At 48.3% G+C, this 12,250-nt stretch overlaps 1 protein-coding gene across 2 annotated transcripts in view; it reads right to left on the bottom strand.

Moving 5' to 3' along the window:
- Positions 1–826: 826 nt before the first annotated feature.
- The window catches only part of tpst1 (tyrosylprotein sulfotransferase 1), a 102,865-nt gene continuing 91,441 nt past the window's right edge, over positions 827–12,250 (bottom strand). Inside the window, exons 4-6 of one of the 2 annotated variants that reach the window (XM_038984622.1) lie at positions 2,184–2,234; positions 1,322–1,382; positions 827–997 (exon numbers count right to left, since the gene is read on the bottom strand). In XM_038984622.1, coding sequence (XP_038840550.1) covers positions 1,347–1,382; positions 2,184–2,234 — 87 coding nt within the window. In that variant the 3' untranslated portion in view covers positions 827–997; positions 1,322–1,346. The remainder of the gene's footprint in view (positions 998–1,321; positions 1,383–2,183; positions 2,235–12,250) is intronic. The other variant, XM_038984623.1, reaches the window with a different exon arrangement.

The following is a 12,250-nucleotide window of genomic DNA, read 5'->3' as shown; positions in this document are numbered from 1 at the left end:
CCAGGAGAAATCATTTAAAAGAAGAAAAACAGTTCGGAAAATTCTGGTAACTTTCCAAAAATTTCCATGGTTTTACAGAAATCGTGGTTGTAGGATCTCAGGAATCTCCCAACTGGGATTTTTTGGAAAATCTAGGAAATTGGGGAAATGTTGCAACCCTCGACAAGAAAGATAGTAACATTGACATTCTCTGGTCACCATTTTGTGACAAATGCATCATTTGTTTACAGTGCGAACATCAAAAGGCCAAGAGAGTTCTCCACAAAGCCAGTGTGGAAAACGGTTATATCCAGTCATGATGTGATACACTATGATCAAAAGTATGTGGACACCGGCTCGTAGAACATCTCATTCCAAAATCACGGGCGTTAATATGAAGTTGGTCCACTGCTCCAGAGTCCAATGGCGGCGACCTTTACACCACTCCAGCCGACGCTTGGCATTGCGCATGGTGATCTTAGGCTTGTGTGCGGCTCCTCTGCCACGGAAACCCGTTTCATGAAGCTCCCCTGACGAACGGTTCTTCCAGGGGCTCGTGAGTGTTGCAACGATGTTTACGCGCTTCAGCACTCGGCGGTCCAGTTCTGTGACCTTGTGTGGCCTACCATTTCGTGGCTGTGACGTAGATGCTCCAAGACGGTTCCACTTCACAATAACAGCACTTACAGTTGACCGGGGCAGCTCTAAGCAGGGCAGAAATTTCAGAAAAGTGGCATCCTATAACAATGCCACGTTGAAAGTCACTGAGCTCTTCAGTTCGGGGCCATTCTACTGCCACTGTTTGTCTATGGAGATTGCATGGCAGTGTGCTCGGTTTTATACACCTGTCAGCAACGGGTGTGGCTGAAATAGCAGAATCCACTAATTTGAAACGATGTCCACATACTTTTGTATATATAGCGTATGTGTTTGTGTGTGTGTCCATGGAAGAGTACTGAGGTCCCCAAAAAGTGGTGGTGAGTCTATTGGATGTCTGTCCATCGGTGCCTCGTCTTGTCTGAAACACACAGAATATACGTCGTTAGAGGTCTCACTCAAACACTGTATTTCACAATCAACGGAAACTACCAGAAAGGTTGTGCATGTATCCCAAATGGCACCCTATTCCCTCTTTAGTGCACTACTTTTGATTAGGACCTATTTAGGAACTAGGGTGCCATTTGGGAACCAACTTGCGATTGGCTTATACTACACCACCGGTGATTGGCTTATACTACCCCACCTGTGATTGGCTTATACTACCCCACCTGTGATTGGCTTATACTACACCACCGGTGATTGGCTTATACTACACCACCGGTGATTGGCTTATACTACCCACCTGTGTGGCATGTTGGCTGCTCCTCCTAACTGGGGTTAGGTTTTTCTGGAGTCTTCTGAAGCTGGAGGGGAGAGAAAGCAGGAAGACTTTTGTCAGACTTGTAGGCATTATGGTAATTCTCTCATCTGGGACTAGAGGAGAAGGGATGTTTCATTACGGGAGGAGATAAAACCCGATCAGAGTGGGAATGTGTTGGAAATCAATCATTTGTGGCAAAAAGTATGAACTGTTGAAAGAAGTAAAATTCGTCATGGCTCTGCTTACACACACACACACACACACACACACACACACACACACACACACACACACACACACACACACACACACACACACACACACACACACACACACACACACACACACACACAAAAAACAATCAGTGTTCACATGCAATGTGTTGCTGGCTGCTTGTAATGTGTGCTTGCTGCCACATGGTGGCAGTGGTACTCTTCCTTCCGACAGAACACATCAGTCTGGTGACAAAGAGAAAACAGGAGACAGAAAATAAGGAGAGTAATAATGCGGGAATGGGCTAACCGCTAATGTGGGGAGGACGCATTCCAAAAATATGAACACAAGGTGAGAAATGAGACCGGAGAACAACAGTCAGACTACAGCACAGCAGACAGCGAGGCAAAGCATACGCAGTGTCATTATGACCAACAATAAAAACTAAAAGAAGCAGATGGAAGATTGTGTAAACAGATTTCCAACGAACAGCGGCCACTATTTTGCCACTAATATAGATAAGACGATGGGTGCAACTAAATCAATCAAAAAGAAGGTAATAAAAATGTTTGAGTTGAATTTTGGAAATAAAAGCTGCAGAACAGAACTACAGGCAGAATAGCTACTGTACCTGAGAATGTTCTCTTAGAAACTCAGGTAGCTGAAATTCACCTTTAAAGACCTGGGGAAACAAAGGGGCTGGTTTAGAGGTAAACTTTAAAGACCTGGGGAAACAAAGGGGCTGGTTTAGAGGTAAACTTTAAAGACCTGCTGGGGAAACAAAGGGGCTGGTTTAGAGGTAAACTTTAAAGACCTGCTGGGGAAACAAAGGGGCTGGTTTAGAGGTAAACTTTAAAGACCTGCTGGGGAAACAAAGGGGCTGGTTTAGAGGTAAACTTTAAAGACCTGCTGGGGAAACAAAGGGGCTGGTTTAGAGGTAAACTTTAAAGACCTGCTGGGGAAACAAAGGGGCTGGGTTTAGAGGTAAACTTTAAAGACCTGCTGGGGAAACAAAGGGGCTGGGTTTAGAGGTAAACTTTAAAGACCTGCTGGGGAAACAAAGGGGCTGGGTTTAGAGATAAACTTTAAAGACCTGGGGAAACAAAGGGGCTGGTTTAGAGGTAAACTTTAAAGACCTGCTGGGGAAACAAAGGGGCTGGGTTTAGAGATAAACTTTAAAGACCTGCTGGGGAAACAAAGGGGCTGGTTTAGAGGTAAACTTTAAAGACCTGCTGGGGAAACAAAGGGGCTGGTTTAGAGGTAAACTTTAAAGACCTGGGGAAACAATGGGGCTGGGTTTAGAGGTAAACTTTAAAGACCTGGGGAAACAAAGGGGCTGGTTTAGAGGTAAACTTTAAAGACCTGGGGAAACAAAGGGGCTGGGTTTAGAGGTAAACTTTAAAGACCTGGGGAAACAAAGGGGCTGGTTTAGATATAAACTTTAAAGACCTGCGGGGGAATCAAAGGGCTGGTTTAGAGGCTAGGTAACCTTTAAAGACCTGCTGGGGAAACAAAGGGGCTGGTTTAGAGGCTAGGTAAGTTACGTTAAGGAACATCCTGGGCAGAAGATCCAGAGCTCCAGACCTTTAATGTCTATCCAACTACAGATCTAGTGCAAACTAAATTTAAGATCATTTGACCTGAAACCCCTGATGAAAACTAAAATGGGCCAAAACACATTGCTTTTGACTCAACAATAAAGCACTTTGATTAACTTCCACCATTCTCCAAGAGTTGCTGAATTTCCTCTTGACTTAAGACTATTCGACCCCGACATGATTCTATCTTTCTCTGTTATTTTGCAATCAGCCTTGGAACTGGCATCAACGTATCAAATGTCCACCTCCTCTCACTAAGTCCTGCAGGATGGGCTAATTAAAGAGCAGTGTAGCCTTAGTGCTGTTGGAGTCTGACTGGCTGCTGTGTTTTCTCATCCCTAAGGAAACATTGACAGCCTCCTGCGACGGGTCTTGGCATGTTAGCTGATGGGGAGCGTTAGTGACTTAGTGAAAGGAAACATGTTAGCTGATGGGGAGCGTTAGCGACTTAGTGAAAGGAAACATGTTAGCTGATGGGGAGCGTTAGCGACTTAGTGAAAGGAAACATGTTAGCTGATGGGGAGCGTTAGTGACTTAGTGAAAGGAAACATGTTAGCTGATGGGGAGCGTTAGCGACTTAGTGAAAGGAAACATGTTAGCTGATGGGGAGCGTTAGCGACTTAGTGAAAGGAAACATGTTAGCTGATGGGGAGCGTTAGTGACTTAGTGAAAGGAAACATGTTAGCTGATGGGGAGCGTTAGCGACTTAGTCAAAGGAAACATGTTAGCTGATGGGGAGCGTTAGTGACTTAGTGAAAGGAAACATGTTAGCTGATGGGGAGCGTTAGTGACTTAGTGAAAGGAAACATGTTAGCTGATGGGGAGCGTTAGTGACTTAGTGAAAGGAAACATGTTAGCTGATGGGGAGCGTTAGTGACTTAGTGAAAGGAAACATGTTAGCTGATGGGGAGCGTTAGCGACTTAGTGAAAGGAAACATGTTAGCTGATGGGGAGCGTTAGCGACTTAGTGAAAGGAAACATGTTAGCTGATGGGAGCGTTAGCGACTTAGTGAAAGGAAACATGTTAGCTGATGGGGAGCGTTAGCGACTTAGTGAAAGGAAACATGTTAGCTGATGGGGAGCGTTAGTGACTTAGTGAAAGGAAACATGTTAGCTGATGGGGAGCGTTAGTGACTTAGTGAAAGGAAACATGTTAGCTGATGGGGAGCGTTAGCGACTTAGTGAAAGGAAACATGTTAGCTGATGGGGAGCGTTAGCGACTTAGTGAAAGGAAACATGTTAGCTGATGGGGAGCGTTAGTGACTTAGTGAAAGGAAACATGTTAGCTGATGGGGAGCGTTAGCGACTTAGTGAAAGGAAACACGTTAGCTGAAGGGAGAGAGAGAGACAGACACAGAGAGAGACACAGAGAGACAGACAGACAGACAGACAGACAGACAGACAGACAGACAGACAGACAGACAGACAGACAGACAGACAGACAGAGAAACAGACAGACAGAGACAGACAGACAGACAGACACAGACAGACACACCGAGAGGGACAGAAAGACACACCGAGAGGGACAGAAAGACACACCGAGGGACAGACAGACACACCGAGAGGGACAGACAGACACACCGAGAGGGACAGACAGACACACCGAGAGGGACAGACAGACACACCGAGAGGGACAGACAGACACACCGAGAGCCAGACAGACAGACAGACACACCGAGAGCCAGACAGACAGACAGACAGACACAGAGAGCCAGACAGACAGACAGACAGACAGACACAGAGAGCCAGACAGACAGACACAGAGAGCCAGACAGACAGACACAGAGAGCCAGACAGACAGACACAGAGAGCCAGACAGACAGACACAGAGAGCCAGACAGACACAGAGAGCCAGACAGACACACAGAGAGAGAGAGGAGACAGTTTAAGAGTGACAGAGCCACAGAGAGAGGGAGAGGTACTGTAGAGGGAAAGGGAGAAGTAGAGGGAGAGCAGGGCATGAATGGGTTACGGTTATCCTGGTGACTGTTGACATAGGAAGCAGCCAACACGTCGACATCTGGCTGACGGAGCGTTTCAAAGTACCATGTCCACTGGGGCACAACATCAGCGAGAGAGAAGGCGAGAGGGAGGAAAGGAGGGAGAGAGGAGAAGGCGAGAGGGAGGAAAGGAGGGAGAGAGGAGGCGAGAGGGAGGAAAGGAGGGAGAGAAGAGAAGGGAAGGATTGAGGAAAGGAGAGAGGGAATCACTGTCCCTGACCAGGACAAGTCAGTGGACCTCACATCCTGGCTTCCACTACGTGAGAGACTCCTGGAATTGCCCAGTGTGTGTGTGTGTGTGTGTGTGTGTGTGTGTGTGTGTGTGTGTGTGTGTGTGTGTGTGTGTGTGTGTGTGTGTGTGTGTGTGTGTGTGTGTGTGTGTGTGTGTGTGTGTGTGTGCTCACGCGGGTGTTGGAAGGGGTTTGCAGGTTTTCAAAGAGCTTGGCAAACTGAGTACATCATTCCAGGAAGTCCCCCCCCCCCAAGCCCCCCACCTCTCTTCGCCTCTGTTGGGTGCTAGACCAGACAGAAATCTAACTAACGGACTTCTCTTGCTTTGTGAAAATAGGAAAACGATTGCATTGCTATGGTCTCGGATGGTCACACGGCATGGTAAAATGAAGTCTCTCCAGTCTTAGATTACCCTAACTCCTGGACCAGGATTCTTCTAAACCTCTCTTTGTCCAAAAAACATTTTGATTTTGGAAGGAAAGACCCGGGGAAGAGCGAGAGATTGATAATCTGTCTGGTCAGGTGAGCGAGGCACTGAGACAGGGAACAGCATGACTGTCTGGTCAGGTGAGGGAGGCACTGAGACAGGGAACAGCATGACTGTCTGGTCAGGTGAGGGAGGCACTGAGACAGGGAACAGCATGACTGTCTGGTCAGGTGAGGGAGGCACTGAGACAGGGAACAGCATGACTGTCTGGTCAGGTGAGGGAGGCACTGAGACAGGGAACAGCATGACTGTCTGGCCAGGTGAGGGAGGCACTGAGACAGGGAACAGCATGACTGTCTGGTCAGGTGAGGGAGGCACTGAGACAGGGAACAGCATGACTGTCTGGTCAGGTGAGGGAGGCACTGAGACAGGGAACAGCATGACTGTCTGGCCAGGTGAGGGAGGCACTGAGACAGGGAACAGCATGACTGTCTGGTCAGGTGAGGGAGGCACTGAGACAGGGAACAGCATGACTGTCTGGCCAGGTGAGGGAGGCACTGAGACAGGGAACAGCATGACTGTCTGGCCAGGTGAGGGCAGCACTGAGACAGGGAACAGCATGACTGTCTGGTCAGGTGAGGGCAGCACTGAGACAGGGAACAGCATGACTGTCTGGTCAGGTGAGGGAGGCACTGAGACAGGGAACAGCATGACTGTCTGGTCAGGTGAGGGAGGCACTGAGACAGGGAACAGCATGACTGTCTGGTCAGGTGAGGGAGGCACTGAGACAGGGAACAGCATGACTGTCTGGTCAGGTGAGGGAGGCACTGAGACAGGGAACAGCATGACTGTCTGGTCAGGTGAGGGAGGCACTGAGACAGGGAACAGCATGACTGTCTGGTCAGGTGAGGGAGGCACTGAGACAGGGAACAGCATGACTGTCTGGTCAGGTGAGGGAGGCACTGAGACAGGGAACATCATGACTGTCTGGTCAGGTGAGGGAGGCACTGAGGCAGGGAACAGCATGACTGTCTGGCCAGGTGAGGGAGGCACTGAGACAGGGAACAGCATGACTGTCTGGTCAGGTGAGGGAGGCACTGAGACAGGGAACAGCATGACTGTCTGGTCAGGTGAGGGAGGCACTGAGACAGGGAACAGCATGACTGTCTGGTCAGGTGAGGGAGGCACTGAGACAGGGAACATCATGACTGTCTGGTCCGGTGAGGGAGGCACTGAGGCAGGGAACAGCATGACTGTCTGGCCAGGTGAGGGAGGCACTGAGACAGGGAACAGCATGACTGTCTGGTCAGGTGAGGGAGGCACTGAGACAGGGAACAGCATGACTGTCTGGTCAGGTGAGGGAGGCACTGAGACAGGGAACAGCATGACTGTCTGGTCAGGTGAGGGAGGCACTGAGACAGGGAACAGCATGACTGTCTGGCCAGGTGAGGGAGGCACTGAGACAGGGAACAGCATGACTGTCTGGCCTGGAGCAGCAGCATGCCAAATGGCACACTGTTCCCTATATAGTCCACTACTTTTGACCAGGACCATAGGGCTCTGTTCCCTACGTAGTGCACTACTTTTGAGCAGGACCATAGGGCTCTGTTCCCTACGTAGCGCACTACTTTTGAGCAGGACCAAAGGGCTCTGTTCCCCATTTAGTGCACTACTTTTGACCAGGACCATAGGGCTCTGTTCCCTACGTAGCGCACTACTTTTGACCAGGACCATAGGGCTCTGTTCCCTACGTAGCGCACTACTTTTGACCAGGATATTGGGCTCTGTTCCCTACGTAGCGCACTAATTTTGACCAGGACCATAGGGCTCTGTTCCCTACGTAGCCCACTACTTTTGACCAGGACCATAGGGCTCTGTTCCCTACGTAGCGCACTACTTTTGACCAGGACCATAGGGCTCTGTTCCCTACGTAGCGCACTACTTTTGACCAGGACCATAGGGCTCTGTTCCCTACGTAGCGCACTAATTTTGACCAGGACCATAGGGCTCTGTTCCCTACGTAGCCCACTACTTTTGACCAGGACCATAGGGCTCTGTTCCCTACGTAGCGCACTACTTTTGACCAGGACCATAGGGCTCTGTTCCCTACTTAGCGCACTACTTTTGACCAGGACCATAGGGCTCTGTTCCCTACGTAGCGCACTACTTTTGACCAGGACCATAGGGCTCTGTTCCCTACGTAGCGCACTACTTTTGACCAGGACCATAGGGCTCTGTTCCCTACGTAGCGCACTACTTTTGACCAGGACCATAGGGCTCTGTTCCCTACGTAGCGCACTACGTTTGACCAGGACCATAGGGCTCTGTTCCCTACGTAGCGCACTACTTTTGACCAGGACCATAGGGCTCTGTTCCCTACGTAGCGCACTACTTTTGACCAGGACCATAGGGCTCTGTTCCCTACGTAGCGCACTACTTTTGACCAGGACCATAGGGCTCTGTTCCCTACGTAGGGAATCGTGGTGCCACTGGAAACGCAGTATGTTAAGCATCCCGGTTGTCCCTCCAGTTAGGATTGGCTGCCAGGGGGAACAGCATGCTGAAGCTACCCAGCCTCCTCTACTCCAAGCTGGGCATGCTGACACACTGGCTCCCCCTTCTGCCTTGTGTTTCTCCATCTCTAGACGGAGAGAGTGTGCCAGCAAACATCATACATTTTGATATTTCATTTAGGCTAAGATACACATTCTCTACAGATTTGAAATTACACAGCTTCTCCCGTATTTGAATATATTTAAAATATATCGAATGTTCCATTAAAATACTAAAAACAAAACTACCAGATAGTCCTACCGCCAGGAAACGATGTAAACAGAGAAACCTTAACCTGTCCTACCGCCAGGAAACGATGTAAACAGAGAAACCTTAACCTGTCCTACCGCCAGGAAACGATGTAAACAGAGAAACCTTACCTTCTTGACGGTAGATGTTACACCCCTGTGTGTGTGTGTGTGTGTGTGTGTGTGTGTGTGTGTGTGTGTGTGTGTGTGTGTGTGTGTGTGTGTGTGTGTGTGTGTGTGTGTGTGTGTGTGTGTGTGTGTGTCCACAAGGTTGTATGTAGGTGGGCGTGTACGTACTAAAATTGGCCATTCTTGCTTGTAGTTGTCTAAGAAGATTTAGAGAGAGGGTGAGAGAGAGAGAGGGTGAGAGAGAGAGAGAGAGTGAGAGAGAGAGAGAGAGAGAGGGTGAGAGAGAGAGAGAGACAGAGAGAGAGAGAGAGAGGGTGAGAGAGAGAGAGAGAGAGAGAGAGAGAGAGAGAGAGAGAGAGAGAGAGAGAACGAGAACGAGAAAGAGAGAGATGTTTCTTTTCTCCCCTTGGTACCATTGTGCAGGGGGAGGGTAGTCTTGGCAACACTCCTCTTGCTGGTAAAAACAAAATAGGAAGCATGTGACTACAGTACATATTTCTCTATGGGCCTTCCTCCAACCCACTGTTGAACCAGTCTCTCTCTCCTGGGTTACATCCAAAATGGCACCCTATTCCCTTTATAGTGCACTACTTTAGACCCTATTCCCTATATAGTGCTCTACTTTAGACCCTATTCCTTATATAGTGCACTACTTTAGACCAGGGCCCACAGGGCATGGGCATGGCACCTTCAAGGGAATAGGGTCTAAAGTAGTGCACTATATAGGGAATAGGGTCTAAAGTAGTGCAATATAAAGGGAATAGGGTCTAAAGTAGTGCACTATATAGGGAATAGGGTCTAAAGTAGTGCACTATAAAGGGAATAGGGTCTAAAGTAGTGCACTATATAGGGAATAGGGTCTAAAGTAGTGCACTATAAAGGGAATAGGGTCTAAAGTAGTGCAATATAAAGGGAATAGGGTCTAAAGTAGTGCACTATAAAGGGAATAGGGTCTAAAGTAGTGCAATATAAAGGGAATAGGGTCTAAAGTAAACTAAACTTCGCTGGAAGCCTGTGTTTCAGACATAAGGAAGTGGATGGCTGCAAATGTTCTACTTTTAAACTAAACAGAGATGCTTGTTCTAGGTCCCAAGAAACAAAGAGATCTTCTGTTGAATCTGACAATTAATCTTGATGGTTGTACAGTAGTCTCAAATAAAACCGTGAAGGACCTCGGCGTTACTCTGGACCCTGATCTCTCTTTTGACGAACACATCAAGACTGTTTCAAGGACAGCTTTTTTCCATCTACGTAACAATATCAGAAACTTTCTGTCCAAAAATGATGCAGAAAAATTTATCCATGCTTTTGTTACTTCTAGGTTAGACTACTGCAATGCTCTACTTTCCGGCTACCTGGATAAAGCACTAAATAAACTTCAGTTAGTGCTAAATACGGCTGCTAGAATCCTGACTAGAACCCCAAAATTTGATCATATTACTCCAGTGCTAGCCTCCCTACACTGGCTGATTTCAAGGTTTTACTGCTAACCTACAAAGCTTTACATGGGCTTGCTCCTACCTATCTTTCTGATTTGGTCCTGCCATACATACCGACACGTACGCTACGGTCACAAGACGCAGGCCTCCTAACTGTCCCTTGAATTTCTAAGCGAACAGCTGGAGGCAGGGCTTTCTCCTATAGAGCTCCATTTTTATGGAATGGTTTGCTCATCCATGTGAGAGACGCAGACTCGGTCCCAACTTTTAAGTCTTTATTGAAGACTCATCTCTTCAGTGGGTCATATGATTGAGTAGTCTGGCCCAGGAGTGTGAAGGTGAACGGAAAGGCTCTGGAGCAACGAACCGCCCTTGCTGTCTCTGCCTGGCCGGTTCCACTCTCTCCACTGGGATTCTCTGCCTCTAACCCTATTACAGGGGCTGAGTCACTGGCTTACTGGTGCTCTTCCATGCCATCCCTAGGAGGGGTGCGTCACTTGAGTGGGTTGAGTCACTGACGTGATCTTCCTGTCTGGGTTGGCGCCCCCCCCCCCTTGGGTTGTGCCGTGGCGGAGATCTTTGTGGGCTATACTCGGCCTTGTCTCAGGATGGTAAGTTGGTGCTTGAAGATATCCCCCTAGTGGTGTGGGGGCTGTGCTTTGGCAAAGTGGGTGGGGTTATATCCTTCCTGTTTGGCCCTGTCTGGATGTATCGTCGGACGGGGCCACAGTGTCTCCCGACCCCTCCGGTCTCAGCCTCCAGTATTTATGCTGCAGTAGTTTATGTGTCGGGGGGCTAGGGTCAGTTTGTTATATCTGGAGTACTTCTCCTGTCTTATCCGGTGTCCTGTGTGAATTTAAGTATGCTCTCTCTAATTCTCTTTCTTTCTCTCTCTCGGAGGACCTGAGCCCTAGGACCATGCCTCAGGACTACCTGGCATGATGACTCCTTGCTGTCCCCAGTCTACCTGGCCGAGCTGCTGCTCCAGTTTCAACTGTTCTGTCTGCGGCTATGGAACCCTGACCTGTTCACCGGACATGCTACCTGTCCCCAGACCTGCTGTTTTAAACTCTCTAGAGACCGCAGGAGCGGTAGAGATACTCTGAATGATCGGCTATGAAAAGCCAACTGACATTTACTCCTGAGGTGCTGACCTGTTGCACCGTCGACAACTACTGTGATTATTATTATCTGACCCTGCTGGTCATCTATGAACATTTGAACATCTTGGCCATGTTCTTTATAATCTCCACACAGCACAGCCAGAAGAGGACTGGCCACCCCTCAGAGCCTGGTTCCTCTCTAGGTTTCTTCCTAGGTTCTGGCCTTTCTAGGGAGTTTTTCCTAGCCACCGTGCTTCTACACCTGCATTGCTTGCTGTTTGGGGTTTTAGGCTGGGTTTCTGTACAGCACTGAGATATCAGCTGATGTACGAAGGGCTATATAAATACATTTGATTTGATTTTGATTTGATTTTAATAAAGTAGTGCACTATAAAGGGAATAGGGTCTAAAGTAGAGCACTATAAAGGGAATAGGGTCTAAAGTAGTGCACTATAAAGGGAATAGGGTCTAAAGTAGTGCACTATAAAGGGAATAGGGTCTAAAGTAGTGCACTATAAAGGGAATAGGGTCTAAAGTAGTGCACTATATAGGGAATAGGGTCTAAAGTAGTGCACTATAAAGGGAATAGGGTGCCATTTGGGATGCAGCCCCAGGTCAAGTGCTCAGAACTGTCCTATTCCCTCTCCCAGGACCCTATGACTCCCTTTTATAGGACCAGATGGTAGCCTGCTGCTTTTGGCTGATTTGGGATCTGTTTTTGTCAGTGTCTCCATTGATTCATGTTAGGTTGGTTTTGCTGTTGCAGGGTCAGTACTGACAAGCTCCTGTGTGTGTGTGTGTGTGTGTGTGTGTGTGTGTGTGTGTGTGTGTGTGTGTGTGTGTGTGTGTGTGTGTGTGGATATGTGCCATAAGGAGATTAGGACGATAAATCATAACTCTATCCCCCGTGAACAGAGACACTAGCAGAGCTCCACTTATCTGTCACCGTGCTCCTGGATAATCTCCCCCA

The sequence above is a fragment of the Salvelinus namaycush genome, unplaced genomic scaffold (assembly GCF_016432855.1).
Source record: "Salvelinus namaycush isolate Seneca unplaced genomic scaffold, SaNama_1.0 Scaffold253, whole genome shotgun sequence".
Classification (NCBI taxonomy): domain Eukaryota; kingdom Metazoa; phylum Chordata; class Actinopteri; order Salmoniformes; family Salmonidae; genus Salvelinus; species Salvelinus namaycush.
Note: the sequence above shows the minus strand (reverse complement) of the source record. Positions and strands in the feature narration are given on the sequence as shown.